We start from the raw sequence: 16977 nt of genomic DNA on the forward strand, positions 1-16977 counted from the left end.
CAGAGATACTGAACTGCATGTGGGAACTGTGCCCTGTATCCAGCACTCAGCTCGAGAACATTAGGATTCTTGAAGGATATCAATCCAGTTCTAAGGACCATCCAGTTCCAGTTTCAGTCTCGGGCCTATGAGGTCCCCCATCACCGTCCGCCCCTCCCTCCCCCCCCCCCCTCCCCCAGACACACACACCACCACCAACCACACCCGCTCCCCGGAGAAGGTCAGACCTTAGCCTCCAGCAGCTCTAGGAACAGTTTATGCATAGGCACTCGGCCGTCCTGCTTAATGCTACAGAAGTGCTGAACGGCCCTGGAGGCTGTTTGTCGCAGCAAGGGGAGGGTCATGATGAGCTTTCCTGCCCGCCTGGGGTCCTCGGGGTGCTGGGTGCTCTCGTAGTCCTGCAGGGCCCCATGGAGCACATCCTGGAGACCCTGCACCGCCTCCGAGTCCTCAATTTGCATAGAATCTGGAGGGAGAGAAAGAAGGGATTATGGGTGATGTTTAAAGCCTCCACCTAAGCAATGGACGACAATCTACACTAAAAGTCTCCAATTCAGAATTTGCTGCTTGAGTTACTTCGACAACAATAACATTCCTTCTTACCTGAGTTGGCGAGTGCGATGGCTTTGAGAACCACAAACTCCTCCCTCTCCAGCTTCATGGCTCTGAACTTCCTCACTAGCTGCAGGATGGCGTTGTTGAGATCAAACAGACCTGCCTGTTTCGACTGCTCCTCGTCCATCACGTAGTCTTCAGCGTACACAAGCTTGTCCTCCGAGGCCAGCGAGCGGAACACCACACGCAGGATCAGGATCTCCATCCAGCCGCTCTGCAACAGACTCATCTGGTCTGCCAGCGAGAGCGAGGGGAAACCTGGATGGAGAGAGATGGGGAGACAGAGAAGGAGAGAAAGGAGAAATGGGGAGACTGTTAAGTGTATGTCTGCTGAGACAGAGCAGCTACTGTTGACATTGACGAGACAGTGGGAGGAATTTTCTGTACAAGGAGAAAAACTGACATGAGACATGTTTCAGAAAAGGTTGCTTCATACAGTGGATAGAGGTTGAACGGTTAAGTCCTATGTGTCCCCTGAAGGACGGACCTAGAACAGAGTTATACTCCCCCAGGGAGGAGGAATAAATCACACACACACACCCACCATAATTAAACCGGATGATTTGTTTTATAGAAAAGCAAGGGAAAAGAGGAGGAGGACAGTCTTTCTTTTTTGACGCCATCAGTGATTGTTATCTGGGTCTGGTGGTTTTACAATCACCATGGGAACGCCTCTGGCTCCCCTTCCTGTCTTATCTCTCTGTGATTGATTGGAAACGTCTGCAGACAATTTCATTGGTTGATAGGGATCAGTTTTCTGAAACGGTATGATCGATCGCGGTTTGTATGGGTGTGTCTTTAAAGACTTAAATGGACAAACATTCATGAGAGCTATAGATTTTGGAGTTTAGGACTTGCTTGAGGGTGTGTCCATCCATCTGTCATATTCATGTCACACAGAGACACACAGTGATCCCCCCCCCCCCCCCCCCCCCAACCCCTTCGTTTAAACTTCACAAAATAAAATACAAAAAATGACTACAAATATGAGTTTTGGAGCTGGTCTTTAGCTAGTTCATCTGCATCTCAGAATTCACACCACATCAGTGTCTGTCTGCGTGACAGACCAGGACAAGATGGGGTAGCTGGCAGCCGAGTGGCCCAACTGGACTCCCATCCCCCTGGACATCTAGCTTAGACAGCCTGGGTCTCTCTGCTGGTACCTCCAGCCACGGGCCATAACCTGCCACTCACACAGAACTGATGTGACACCACCATTACGCTGCTACGAGGGGGTCTGGAGCACAAAGGTCTTCTTTCTGTCTCCCTCCTCCCTTTCCTTCTCTGTCTTTGTCAGGCCCTCTGTCGCCTCTCCTCACCAGTGTCTCTTCCTCGGCATCTGCTCCCTTGCTCTTTCGTTTACATTCTCTCCCTCCCTCTTCCTCTTTTTGCTCCCAGTCGGCTGCCTCAGGTGATGAGGTGCATTTCCTTCCCCAGCTTTGCTGTGCTCTACCAGCCAAACCCTCCGCTGGCAAAGGACTCCAAATACACACATCAGTCACACCGTGTTAGGCTCACACTTTGATGGTAAATGTTAGTGACAAGAAGGAGAGCTGTGGCCCAGGATAACCACAGGGGGCAAGCTATGGAGCTTCTCTTCTGTTCCTTGAGAACAATAAAAGTCTTGGGCGCACACACACACACACACACCTGCTTACAGGCTAGGCAGGGGGTTTGTTTCGTAAGCATTACTGGACAAGCATAAACAAAAACACAGGTGGTGATGTTTTGGGTGTGAAATACTGATAAGGAATTTTGCATTTGGGAAGAAAGGTATTAAAATAAATGCAGAGATAGAGTGATGACAGCTTGGATTTATAGACATGTAACAAGTGTGACAAGTAATCCCGTGTCACCATCTTGGTTTAAACTCTTTTTGTGCGGCCAATTATTTTAGAGATCCCCAAATGTGTGTGTGTGTATTGGCATGCAACTGACCCTGTCATGTGGCCACAACAGATAAAAGGCAGCTTCATTTGCGATGTCCCCAAAACAAGTATTAGTAGACGGTATAAAGGTGCAGGTGCTCCACCAAACACAGTTGTGTGGACTTCTTCAGAAGTTGTTCAGGGGATAAGGTCATTTGACAAGATAAACAGCTCGGAGCTTCAGTGTCTACTCTGAGCCAATAAGAATCGGAATGATGACTGTGTGTAGTTTTGTGTTTGTCTCATGTGTACAGTATGTTAGTGTGAGTGAGCACATACCTGGTATGTGCTTGGCCCAGCCGATATTGACCACGAGTTCGCGGTCGGCGAGGTCACACAGTGTGGTCAAAGCCTTGATGTCGCTGTCCGGGACCGTGGGGTCTGGCATGGCAAAGATCCCTTCTGGCTCAGCTAACAACAGTAAGGACACCACTTTGTTCTCCGCAATGCCTCCCAGAGGGACTGAGGCACAGATGGAGAGAGAGAGAGACAGAGAGAGAGAGAGAGAAAGAGAGAGTAAGAGAGAGGAAGATAGAGGAAGATAGAGAGGGAGGAAGAGAGAGAGATCACATTTACATTTCATTCATGCAGCATTTAGAATTTCGAATTGTATCTTTTATCTTGACTTACAAATTGTGCATGTAGAAAGTACAGTAGAAGATCAGGGGTCGGATGGAGAGAGAAAGAGAGATGAAGAAAAGGAGAGAGGGAGAGCAAAGAGCACAGGAGGAGAACAGAGGGGATCTGGAGAAAGAGAGCAACCTAGGATGTCGGGATGAGTTTGCGCTGTGTTTGGCTGCTTACACGTTCTCTTCTGAGGCAGCCTGCTCTGAGGGATGAGATACGGGCTGTTTTCAGCATCAATCCTCCTCTTGTACTTCTGTCTGCCTCCACGCACGCGGTCCAGACGAACACCTGCAGCCAACAGCAGAACGTCAGTCACACACACTTGGTACAACACATTGGATCCTCATGCGCACCCATTGACCTGTACACCGGACATCTGACAGATTACTGTTTGTCTCTATGAGGGGTGTTTTGATTTCTATCCAGCAACACACACGCACATACACTCACACAAACATGCAAACACACACATGGTGAAGTTTATTCATTCCTTCTACAAGATTGATCTTCATTTCTTTCCATAACTTTGATCATGTCCAGTTGACATGTCTTTCTTTGAACATGAACATCAATGGAAACCTAAAGAGAGATGTCACATTTCTGGCATTGCAACATCAACCCTGTAACTCAATAGTCAACAACAGTCCAGCACCCGATGACAACTGCTCTTCTTAACAAGCTCCATGGTAACACTATCGCCATGGGGATGGAGATTTAACAGGGAAGGGGAGTTTGGGGGTTAGGTATTCAGGGTGTTAATTGTCTAACCATCCCTCAGCTACATCACACACACACACACACACACACACACCAACATACTGTATACTACACCACAGTGCCAGGGTGACACCCAACCCCTCTACAAAGAGAAGGGATCTGTCTGGCAAAGGCTAACCTAACTTTTTTATTAGTGAGTTTTATTAGTGTTATTAGGTTACCTTACCTAGAGGCAGTTAAAACAGCATACATATCTCATTAGCTCAGTCATAGCACATACACTCACTTTCTATTACTGGACAACAGCAAACACTGAGTTTAAGGACTGTGAGTTGAAGGGTATAATGATGAGGATGTTTATAGCTCCACTATAGACAATTAGAAGGTCTTGACTAGCTATGTTTGGCAGGTGAGACTTGGGAGTGTCAAAGCAGAGGGTGTCGCGGGGGTCTTTGTGGTCAAAAGGCTTCCCATGTTGTTGCAGTGTATACTTTCCCAGTGGCCATGCATGTGTTTGTGTGTGTGGCCAGGGTTACTCACACACATCTGAGCTAAGTGTAACTCTTCACAGAGGAATGTGCTGACAACCAGTAGGCCAGGAATAGGTTTGGAGGATAACAGCACATAACACACACACACACTGCCCAGCTTGTCTAGCTTGGGGCGATCTAGAGTCGTTCGATAAGCACGTGTCCAAGATCCGTGACCCCCATCTCCCCGACAAGCGTGTTTGAAGTCCCCAGAACGTCCCCCCTGAAGAGGGGATTTACAGGGTCTCAAAACACACACAGAGGGATTAGGAGCAGGGAGGCTCCACACAGCACCAGGAAACTAAACATGCTCTATGACATCATATCCCCCTGTGAGTGACCTCGCCACCTCGCTGAAGCTAAAGACACAATCCCACGCTACTCATATGTTGGTCAGATGTATGGGAGTCAGGTGGCTGAGCGGTGAGGGAATCGGGCTAGTAATCTGAAGGTTGCCAGTTCGATTCCTGGCCGTGTCAAATGACGTTGTGTCCTTGGGCAAGGCACTTCACCCTACTTGCCTCAGGGGGAATGTCCCTGTACTTACTGTAAGTCGCTCTGGATAAGAGCGTCTGCTAAATGACTAAATGTAAATGGACGTCCTGTCGTTTCTGGGCCTTCCACCGTTGTTGCTTGTGATGGTAGGAAGTAGGGTAGTTATGAACGACATAAGTTGAAAAGATTGAGTAACTGCTAAATCACTGCATTGGTTCTCTCCTGGTAAGATGAGAAGATTCCCTAGATGTATTGGCTCAATATTGATCTTGTTGTAAAGTCCTGAGCTGAGCTCCTTGAAGCAACTGAACTTTTTAACTACCCCGTGTTTGATGGGCAATACTGCTCTGGCCCAATGCTAATGACAGGAGTTAATGCAGTGCACCCGATTCAGCATTAAAAATGGAACTTCTGAGGCACAATAACGGCGGCCTGCAGCTGATGACACCCTGGCCACTTGCGCTCGTGATCACATGGGTCTGTACCCTCAGCTCGTGATCACATGGGTCTGTACCCTCAGCTCGTGATCACATGGGTCTGTACCCTCAGCTCGTGATCACATGGGTCTGTACCCTCAGCTCGTGACAGCCGTGTGGCTGCGGAGAGGGACGCTGGACGTGACTTAATCATGTCCTGTCAGGGTCTCTGGTCCTTAGTCGGGTTTAATATGGACTCGGCCTCCCTGTTAAAAGTCACACCCCTCTGTCTCGGTCTTTACTGCTGCCTCCTGGAGGAAGAGGGGCATTATGAGGCACGGCGAGGCGCGTTACGAGACCGGTTACGACAGCAGTTACGAGGGGCGCTTCACATTTCATGGAGGTCCAGGAATCCCACAAGACATCTGGAGGAATTTACAAGAAAGGAGGGGGGAGGTGGGAGAGGGAAGTGGGAGGCAGGCAGACAGGGCTGGATGCAGTAGATGCCCTAACCTATTAAAAGCAGCTAATTAAAAAAGGGCACACACATGCAAACACACACAAACACCACAGAAGTATATGCTGAAATGAGTCGTGTGGTGTAGTATACATAAACACGTGTGCATGCCAGCACACACACATGCAGAGATGCACATGCACACACTCACACAGTGACATACTCTGGTCTCTGTCACCCTAGCTGACGGTTGATTAAATCAAAAGCTGATGAACTGAGGAGGGAGGCAGCAGGTGGCAGTGAATTGCCCTCAATTGTGGCTTGCTCTTTATCGCCCCGTCTCTCTCTCTCCCTCTCCCTCTCCCTCTCCCTCTCCCTCTCCCTCTCCCTCTCCCTCTCTCCTCTCCCTCTCCCTCTCCCTCTCCCTCTCCCTCTCCCTCTCCCTCTCCCTCTCCCCCTTTCCCTCTCCCTCTCCCTCTCCCCCTCTCCCCCTTTCCCTCTCCCTCTCCCTCTCCCTATCCCTCTCCCCCCCCCCCTCTCTCTCTCCCTCTCCCTCCCCCCCTCTCTCTCTCCCTCTCCCTCTCTCTCTCCCTCTCTCTCTCTCACCGTTCCTTTCTCCATTTTCTCTCCTGTTTACTTCTCTTCCATTTGATATCTTTCCTCCCCCTCTCCACTCTGTTTAAAACCCAGGCCCTGACCCAAACCCTTCTCTCTCTCTCCTTCCCATTAATCAGTAAATGGTGCCCATATCAAGGCTTCCACAAGTGGCTCATGAGGTACCAGCCGTACTGTAGCTGCTGTTTGCCTTGTTGGGTCACCTCTATATCGGGCCAACAATATGTCACCAGACACACACACACACACAGTACAGACGGGAGCCGACTGTAGTAGTGACAGTACTTCCACCTCCAACCCACACCTTTCCATAGAAATGCTGCTCATTGTTCTTTCCTTGTGTTTATCAAAACACAGAAGTAGATCAAGGCAGCTGGGGCCAGAGAAGCTGGACCTGTTTAACTGGCTGAAGGACTTGGGTTTCACACACTAGCCCATAGCTCCAGACACTGCCATCCTTTGGCTTGTGTGTATTCATATATACAGCGTGAGACTGATACGAGTTAATAACCCTCACCTTCTCTCATCATGCCCACGGCCAGACACTTCATAAAGCGACACGCCTGGCATGATTTCCTTCTTCTCTTGGTGATCTCACACTCACTGTTGGCTGGGCAACTGTACTCAATATTACCTGGAGGAGGGAGAGGTAGAGAGGGAGGAGGAGAGAGAAAGGGAATACAGTTGGAAAATGAAGCGATTAAGGTGTAGAAAAGAAAGGAGTAGAAACAGGTGGAATAATAAGAAAAGGAAGGAAAGAGCAGGGAGAGATGAAGGAATGCAAACGGGGGAGAGGGGAAAACACAGTCAAGATGAATCCTTTCTTTCCATTCATCACTTCTCTATTTGTTTTGGTTTTCATCACAATTCAGAACCCTAAGACAGGGAGAACTAGAGCAAGGACGTCAGTCGTTGAATATGAAAGTCAGCCAATCCCCAGCCGCTTCAGCTGTCCCTTTCTATTACAATCAGGAAGTATCTGATCAGCCAAGCACCAGATCTAAGCATTTGATCTGACAGCCCAGATGACCTTAAACCCCAAGAAAGCCCATATGTGTAGTCCGCTTTAGAAGTCCTAAACAGGGCTTAACCCTGACCCCGACCCCTGACCCCTGGCACAGGGCCACAGGCCAGACAATCACTTTAAAACACCCACATGCGGCTTGCATAAGTTGGTTATGGCTTAGACGCACACTAACAAACTTACACAGAGAGGATTACATACATGATTTTGCACAGAAACCAACACGGATCAGCTTCAACACAGCATTAGCTTAGAAAGAGCTGTGAGCAAACATCAGTTAATGTCTTCATGGAGTTCCCAGGACATGGCTGTGAACTCACGTCAGATGTTTACACCTAAACATCTGCTCTGACTAACACCTGTAGCAATGCTTTTCAAAACAGGTTTTTCACATTTCACAGACTGTATAAACATGATCATTTGCTTAAATCGCTCAAATCTGTGTTTATCTGTGTGTGTGTGTGTGTGTGTGTGTGTGTGTGTGTGTGTGTGTGTGTGTGTGTGTGTGTGTGTGTGGGGAGTGGGAGGTGGGGGGGAAGGGGGTGGGATTAAAGTAATGCATTTAGTTTGAATATATGCAATCATGTGTAGTGTGTCAGTGCATCAGTAGTGTGTCAGTGCATCAGTAGTGTGTCAGTGCATCAGTAGTGTGTCAGTGCATCAGTAGTGTGTCAGTGCATCAGTAGTGTGTCAGTGCATCAGTAGTGTGTCAGTGCATCAGTAGTGTGTCAGTGCATCAGTAGTGTGTCAGTGCATCAGTAGTGTGTCAGTGCATCAGTAGTGTGTCAGTGCATCAGTAGTGTGTCAGTGCATCAGTAGTGTGTCAGTGCATCAGTAGTGTGTCAGTGCATCAGTAGTGTGTCAGTGCATCAGTAGTGTGTCAGTGCATCAGTAGTGTGTATGATTCCTACTCTCTGGGGGTGTATGAATCTGTGTTAAAGGTCTGTCCTTCAGGGGACAGTAACTGCTCTGCCTCAGCAGACGTCCACTTAACAATCTCCCCATTTCTCTTTTCTCTCCTTCTCTGTCTCCCCATCTCTCTCCATCCAGATTTCCCCTCGCTTTCGCTGGCAGACCAGACAAGTCTATTGCAGAGCGGCTGTATGGAGATCCTGATTCGGAAATGTGTGTGTGTTTCTTACCCTGGATGGTCCTCTTGAAGAAAGCCTTGCAGGCCTCACAGGAGGCTACTCCGTAGTGGTATCCTGACGCCACATCCCCACACACCAGACACAGGCGCTTGGCCACGGAGCCCAGCATGAACTCACACTTCACCTGGCCATCCTCTCCACCAAACCTCCTGGGTGGAGAGAACCAGAGAGACAGGGCTTAACCTAGAACACACACTCACTGACTCCCTCCCTGACTCTGTACACATGAAGACATATGTTCATACTAAATCCATGACATGGTCACAAACACAAACACACACACACATGTTCTGTACCTGTTGGCTCCTCCGTCGCTGGACAGCCCAGCTGTGTGTCCGTAGAGACCCGGTGAGTGTAGTTCGTTGGTGTGGTTGTGGTTCTTGCTCAGGAGGCCGTAGCTGGAGTTGGTGTCTGAGGAGGAGCTCCCTGGGCTGGGCTGAGGAGGGCTGATGTCCCCCTGGGAGCTGGGGCTGGGGCTGGATGGCTCGCGCTTGATAGAGGGGGGACAGGGGAGGTCTACGCCCCGCACTGACATCCTGTCCAAGAGTCTGGGAAGAGCAGGGTGGGAAGAGATATGTTGCAGAAGAGAAGAGAAAAACAAAGAGATGGATGAATAACAAGCTGTAAATGCTATCTCATGACACTAACTTGATGTCTTTGTACGACATTCTGATGGCCGTACCGATACAATCGTAACAGCAGATTACGATGTGCACAGGCCTACACAGCGCAATTGTCTACCAGCACCACCTCGAAGACCCCTCTCTCTCACACTCTTCCCCTTGTCTTTCTACCCCGCCATCTCTCCAGCCATCCATCCAAGCCGGGCGTAGCAGGCCGTTTGTAGTCTCCCACATATGCAAAGCTCCGGTCCATTATACCTCCCTGTTGTGAGAGCAGGAGATCGCTCAAGCAAACACATGGAAATGTAAACAAAACAAACCAGCCCTGAGCTCTCACGGAGCCAAAGCACACAGCCGTGCTCGGATCACACTCACGCATTCACTCGTGGGCACGCGCCGTCTGAGAGCGACACATGATAGCGTGGAAACACGCGAGTCTCACGCGTGTCTCCTCGCCCTCGGGACGGCTCCTTTCACAATGTCGCACACTCAGACATGCCTTCAGATGTGCTCATGTGTCATCATAAACGCTCCGACACATACGCTGGCACATGCTCACATGCCATTGTATGTCGCCAGACCCACTCATAAAACCAGCTCACTGTCTCTCTATCTCCTCCACATTCACGTACACACCGACTCAACGATACATTCGCATGTACACGCACACAATGGACTGGCACAGCTCCTAACGCCACCCCCCCCCCACTCCCACCACACACACACACACGCACCACACACACATTCTTTCCCTACACTCTTCATCTCGTTCCCCCCCCCCTTCCTTCCTCTGTCTCTGTCCATCAGTGATTGTGACTCAGTGAGGTCTATGGAGTGAGACCGAGGCCTGGTTCCTGCCATGTAAATAGGCCCACTCCCCACCACAGGTAATTTGGCAGGCAAAGACACTGGCTGCTTTTACCACCAGCAGAGTCAACCACAGCCACGCGCTATTAACCTCTTTAAAGCCACCGAGTGTGTGCGGTGGTGGTGGTAAGGCAGGAGTGGGGGGGGCAGCGGGAGGCGAGCTTTGCTGATATCAGTTTCTACTTTTACTCAAATCCTCTCCTTCCCCCCCCTTCCTCTGGTCCTGTGTCTCCATGACGGTCTGTCTGCCTCTTTGTGTGCCTCGTCGAACTTTTTTGGAGTACCTTTTGTTGACTTAGAATGAATTTAACATGCGTTGTGTCTCTCTCGGCAGAGAGCATTAGTCTCCACGCAGCTGCATGCACCATTAACTGTTTTCTGCTGCCTTGTTAATGCACTACAGCAAAACACTGGAATTCTCATGAGGTTTCTATGACACGGGTACGTTGTGTCATTTACAACAAAAATACACCGTCTCATTCAAATTTCAGTCGCTGAGAGGAACATTAGATATCTCTTGCATGATAGCATGTCAGAGGGGTGGAATACGATGCCACAGGGTAGGCCGGCTGGCAGCTCCGTAAATCTATAGCTGTTTTAACAACAAAGACATTGAGTCGAGAGCGGAAAAGAGAGTGAAAAAGTGACAATGACAGGGATTGCTGGAGAATATAAATGTGTGCGTGCGTGTGTGTGTCTTCGTATCCAAAACATCCCTAACTGCACCTTGGTAACAAAGGTTAAAACGTAGCGTGAAACGACAGACTTTTCAACATAATGAGAAAACAGGGTGGGGGGGCTGAACACGGAGGCAGACAGATAGAGAGAATGTGAAAAAGACTGAGAGGGAGAGAAAGAAAGGGGTCTGTCACTGGGTCATTAACTGGGGGGGGGGGGGGGTGCTGAAAGGAAGCAGAGGAGGCAACACTCACTTTCAAATGAGGAGTCATAACAAAGTCAATGACCGACCGGAGGATGAGACAGGGAGAGAAAAGAAGATAGGAGGGCGAGAGAGGTAGACATGAGAGGGGAAGTGATAAAGTAGGGGAAAAGAAAAGAAGGAAAAGGCAAAATAAAATAGACACAGCCAAGTGAGGAGAGAGGGAGGAGCATGGGACTCCCTCCTCTTAGTCCATCCTGAATACATGCAGTCTAACATTCCAACTCTAACAGAACACTTCATTCACCCCAAATAACCCAGACCCCAGCCCTTCTCACAAGGTGACGGATTTAGGTCAGGGGGTTGTCAAGAAGAGTTATTTCTATATTTGATGGAGCCAGCAGGAGATGAGGAGGATCTCCCCTATCGGCCCTGCTCACTAAATACTTAGTTTCAGATTGAGGGGTTGGGTTAACCAGGGCCTGGCTGGAACAGGATGGGCTTGAAGGACTGCTCTTCCACTCAGTGTCCATCCTTTCATCTCTCCTCCCCCCCCATCTCTCTTCTCTCCCCCCTTCTCCCCCCCCCCATCTCTTCTCTTTCCCGTCTCCCCTCCTCTCCTCCCTCCCTCTCTCCCTCAGTCTCAGAGCACACACTTTCTACATACATTCTGTGGTATTACCTATGGGATTCAGCCTGTGGTCTGACCCCCTATGTATCACCAGTCCTCTCTGGAGGAAAGGATCCCTCATTGAATTACTCCTCAACGTGTCTTCCATTTCCTCTCTCTTTCCTGGGAGTTTGTCCTTGTCTTCACTGAGGGTTTTTAGGTTGGTTATAGGTGTAAATCTACGGGAATCTGTGAAGCCTTCTGTGACGTTGCTTGTAGAAACAACTATCCAAAATGATTTGTATTTGATTTTATTCTCTTCCAAACATTCTTTTTTATTAGAAGCACAGCCGAGCTTTGCTGAAAGAGAACCACACACTCAAACCCAATAGTACACAAACAGGCAGTTTCAACATGGCGGTGTTTGTAGTTGAGTCAGACTCAACCACTGGGCTAATCAACCGGCATGTGTTATAGGTAACAACATCTCCTGTCACACAGACCTCCTGTGTCTCTATGGACAGTCAACACATGCAGTCTCAACCCTCTGACATTTCAGAAAGCAGATAACAGATTAGACAACCAGAGGCTGGTAGCAGAAACATAAGAGCAGGTTTTAAGTGTGGGCCAGCAGTATTGTGGGAGTGGAGGTGAGAAGAGGAGAGTACTTACTCAGTGTCAGAGTGGTAGGTAAAGCACTCCGGCAGGTACAACTCGACTAAATCCATGTGCCCTGTGTCACCATAATCTGGGGAGAACCCTGCTGTCTCTGCTCTCTCTCTCTCTCTCACTCTCTTATTTGCTTCTTACTGCCTGTCTCTCTCTCTCTCTCTCTCTCTCTCTCTCTCTCTCTCTCTCTTGATCTCGTTCTCTCCCTCTCAGTTTGTTTTCCGATGCTGTCACTCTTGCGGGCTCTCTCCCTATCAGTTTCTTTTCTGCTCTTTATGTCTCCTTCTTGACTCGCTTTGTTTCTTTCCACCTTTCTTTTCCTTTCCTTATTCCTTACTCACTTTTTCCCTGACTCTCTCTGTCACACACCTTCACTAGATAGTAGCCAGAAGCCGTGAGGTCATAACTGTTCTGGCCAGCTCAGTGACAGACGACAGAAAAGCCATGGTAACTCCTCATGAATATCCACTGCTTGGCATGCTCCTCCCCTTGGAACGTGATGCTAACACGTGGTTGGCTCTATTCTGATCCAATAAGAGCTGACAACTGGCTGTGTGTATTTAAAACATGACAGAGGTTCTGAAGAGAACACTAGAGACAAGGTAAGGACTTGGAGAACTTATAATGTAATAAAACACTTAATATATATATCAATATATATATATACATATCAATATATATATTCCCAATTGTTGTGTTACTTTAGTTAGGCACAGAGACATTTAGGAAACAATGAATTCTTTTGATTGTAAATCATGACATTGCACATTGATTCAATAAACATGTAAAGGTCCAGGCCCTGGGTTCTTGGGTTCATGTTGGAGAGAGGATGGAGTGTATTAAGCTCTTTGAAACCCAAGAGGCTCTTGTCTGAGGAATCATACTCTGTATGCAGGACTGATGGAATGTGTCTTTATTCATGTGTGTGGTGGTCTCAGAGCTCTATAATTACACCTGATCCTGAAGGACATTCTGGACATACCACTTCTGTGTGTGTGTGTGTGTGTGTGTGTGTGTGTGTGTGTGTGTGTGTGTGTGTGTGTGTGTGTGTGTGTGTGTGTGTGTGTGTGTGTGTGTGTGTATGCGTGTGTGTGTGTGTGTGAGTGTTTGTTTGTTTGTGTATCACCTTGATACTGTATAACAGCTGCTCCACACGCTCACACACTTTAATTATTTGAACCACGCTGAATTAGTATATTACAGATGTAAACCATGCCTTGATTATTGTATCTTATGTCATGCCAATGTACAGTAAGATGTGGTATAATTTAGTACAAGGCCTACAAATGCCCTTTATGTGTGTATATATATATATATGCCCTGTATATATATATATATATATATATATATATATATATACACAAGGGCATTTGTAGGCCTTGTACTAAATTATACCACACTTCTTCATTCTCTACTACACAGCAGTTGCAATAACAGATGTGTGATCTTATCTTACTCTGCTCCACTCTTTGATCACCAGACCCTCCAGTTAGGAGGCAGACAACCTGCTTAATAACCAGTAACTCCTCACCCCATTTAGCTTTCTATAGTGTAACTGAAACACACACACACCCACACAACTCAGTTTATTATCCTATTCTGAGTCAACGTCAAAACTATCAGACAATTATGGTTTCGATAAACTCCAGACTGCAGACGACATGGAGTGGTTCTTATCGCACAGGTAATGTGCTGCACGCGTACCACATGAAACACCTCAGACACACTCCACACACTCTATCAAAATCCACTGTGCTCACATACACAGTCCTATACCATACACGTTCAAAGGTCACAGATTCATGTACCACATCAAAGGAGCTGAAACACCAACTAGCAAAGACACAAACACTCACATGCACACACACACACACGTACGCACACGCATGCAGACACACACTTCCAATACCATTAATGCCCAATCTCCAACTTTGTGCTTTCTAGTGGTAGATAAAGTGTTTTTTCTCGCTATCATCTAGAAACCCCATAGACTGCGTCAGTGTTCCATGTTTATCTCATGTTTATCCAACACACATCAAAATAATCTAGACCAAGATGTTATCTTTAATAAACCATTAAGGAAGCCCAATGTTAACATGGTACTTATCATCCCAGTGGCTTTTAGGAGGCAGAGCTCTTAACCACTGTCAATGGATTCTGAAAGCACGGTGCCAAGATTTCCTACTGCAGTGTTCTTGTTGCGTTCCTCAAGTCGCTAATTAATTTACAAAGCAGTGTGCAAATGAAACAAGGGGCGGAGAACCGAGATTATTTGGGCTGTTATCAGTTGGGTCAATTGTTTGACAAAGGCTGACATTTTCCTTGGCACTGAGATGGTCGCCATGTGGTGAATTACAACAATGGTTGGTTACACATGAGCCGGGTCGGAGTGTCTAGCTTGCACCTCCGGTTAGGAAACAGAGAAGTAGTTTGTTCTAGCTGATAGCAGACATGCATAATGCCACACAGCTTTATTGTTTTGATGTCTAAACGTCAATGCTGTCTCCTGTCCATGTGACTCCAGTCTTTTGAACTTCTGAATTAAATGACAAGAAACATAGTTTATACTATAATAGTGTTATGTTGACCTGAGACTTAATATGTGACATGTTCTACCTGATCTACCCTGCTATTTAGCAAGAAAGACTAAGGATTTACAGTGTTGTGACGTTGTTTTTCATTGACGGAAGATACTTGAAATGAAAAATTCAAATGGATATCAAATGTTTCCCTCCACAGCCTGTAAGCCCGCAGCATTCTTAGGGCTACATGTAATGAAACATTCAGAAAGCTCAGGAAAGGGGAAGAATCCAGGGAGGAGACAGAAACCCGATAGCAGCACTACAGGGAGGAATCTGAAACAAAAGATCAAGTGGACAGATATTGACCAAGAATGGATTTTCTCAGGTTTTCTCAAGAAACAGTGTGTGTATGTGTGTGTGTGTGTGTGTGAGAGAGAGAGAGAGAGAGAGAGAGAGAGAGAGAGAGAGAGGGAGAGAGAGAGAGAGAGAGAGAGAGAGAGAGAGAGAGAGAGAGAGAGAGAGGGAGAGAGAGAGAGAGAGAGGGAGAGGGAGAGGGAGAGGGAGAGGGAGAGGGAGAGGAGAGAGAGAGAGAGAGAGAGAGAGAGAGAGAGAGAGAGAGAGAGAGAGAGAGAGAGAGAGAGAGAGAGAGAGAGAGAGAGAGAGAGAGAGAGAGAGTAGGGGGCCTTGACGTCCCAGCCCAAAGCCCCCTTCGACTTTCCCCTAAGAGACAGCTGTCAGATTGAGTTCCAAAACTGGACAGTCAAACGGTGTTCACCACCCCCACCTTAGCCTCTCTACTCACGCGCACACATTCAGAGTCGAACACACTCTCTTCACGCGCATTTTCCCCTGTCACACTCTCAACCTACACGTATGCGCACACACAGTCTTGTGCACTCTCACACACCCACATGCATCTTTTTCCTCACACTCCCCATCCACAGAAACACACACACACACACACACACAGTCACTTATATATCTGATTTTGCATCTGCTCTGAGGGAGACATTCATGGTGTGATTAGCTTACCCTGCACCTGATTCCAAGTCATCCATCAATTACCATGAACAGGGATAGGCCTATTGACACTGTGAGCAAATACCATTGTTCCTCCTCACAGATACAGTCAATGCCATCTAACACAATAAAGTGGTTTTCTGTGAAAGACGTGAACCAAAGAACAACGCAAGGAGTGTGTGTGTGTGTGGGGGGGGGGGGTGTAATTTGCCAGTAGCAGTGATCAGGGACCGTTTATCACCACAGATTTGCAGGCATGGACTGGCAGATATTCGCCTGAAGTTCACCAAAAAATGTGATCGCAAAGGTTGTCTGTTTCAGATGAGAGGAATGAGAGAAGAACAGATCTATGGATTGGCAGACAACTGCTGGGGAGAACAGCCTGGCTGCTGAATTCATTGCTCACAGAATGAATATGGATCAGGGAATCCAGTGGATCCGCTGTCGTTGCCTTGTCAATGGCTGAACGTGGTGTGGGAAACCAGCTCAGGGACAACCCTCATGACAGAGCAAAGTAGCACTGGGACAGCTCAGAGCTCAATGGGTTTTAAATGGTTTACTTTTATCCAAGGATAATTTGAGGTCCCTTTGGGACACCTTGGAGACTTAAGAAGGTATTGGAATACACACACAGTGCACGCACACACATGCAGTATTGCTGTGTGAAACACATGGAAATACACACACTTGCTCCTGGTGGACCCGTACAACCCCCTCTGCTGGGCCTGGCCTGTTTGAATACTCTTCAAAATCCATCCTTCCTTATTTCCTTCCTTCAGTGAATAGCTGCACTTGCATGACTGGGCAAGTATTGTAGAATGGCATATGCTTTCACATGCAATGTAAGAGAGAAAGAGAGAGCTAGATGCAGAAGATCATCTGTAGGCTTATTCGGAGAACTCTATACTTTGTCTCTGCCTAAGCTCCTTGCTCCTTGGGAGTCAGGTGGCTGAGCGGTGAGGGAGTCGGACTAGTAATCCGAAGGTTGCCAGTTCGATTCCCGGTCATGCCAACTGACGTTGTGTCCTTGGGCAAGGCACTTCACCCTACTTGCCTCGGGGGAATGTCCCTGTACTTACTGTAAGTCGCTCTGGATAAGAGCGTCTGCTAAATGTAAATGTGCTAACCTGCCTGTCTCTCTCTATTTTTCTTTGCTCTCCTCCCTCAAGTCTCCATTTGTGAACTTTCACTTTCCTCCAACGATTTCTGCT

At 47.8% G+C, this 16977-nt stretch overlaps 1 protein-coding gene across 1 annotated transcript; it reads right to left on the reverse strand.

Annotated features, from left to right (window-relative positions):
• Positions 1–219: 219 nt before the first annotated feature.
• On the reverse strand, positions 220–12583 carry LOC136947338 (estrogen-related receptor gamma-like). The gene is made up of 8 exons (XM_067241361.1): positions 12228–12583; positions 8872–9123; positions 8567–8724; positions 6918–7034; positions 3348–3458; positions 2823–3005; positions 604–873; positions 220–466 (listed from the first exon to the last, which is right to left on the reverse strand). The coding sequence occupies exons 1-8, from the start codon at positions 12281–12283 to the stop codon at positions 222–224; spliced, it is 1392 nt and encodes a 463-aa protein (XP_067097462.1). The 5' UTR covers positions 12284–12583; the 3' UTR covers positions 220–221.
• Between the last annotated feature and the right edge of the window lie 4394 nt (positions 12584–16977).

This window comes from Osmerus mordax, chromosome 8 (assembly GCF_038355195.1).
Source record: "Osmerus mordax isolate fOsmMor3 chromosome 8, fOsmMor3.pri, whole genome shotgun sequence".
Classification (NCBI taxonomy): Eukaryota; Metazoa; Chordata; class Actinopteri; order Osmeriformes; family Osmeridae; genus Osmerus; species Osmerus mordax.

Bases quoted from the DNA above. Each gene is read 5' to 3' on its own strand.
- LOC136947338 (XM_067241361.1), bottom strand. From the start codon at position 12,283: ATGGATTTAGTCGAGTTGTACCTGCCGGAGTGCTTTACCTACCACTCT. The intron at 9,124-12,227 runs GTAAGTACTCTC...TGCTCTTCCCAG, and splicing joins ACCTACCACTCTGACACTGA to ACTCTTGGACAGGATGTCAG. The intron at 7,035-8,566 runs GTAAGAAACACA...TCCCTCCTCCAG, and splicing joins CTTCAAGAGGACCATCCAGG to GTAATATTGAGTACAGTTGC.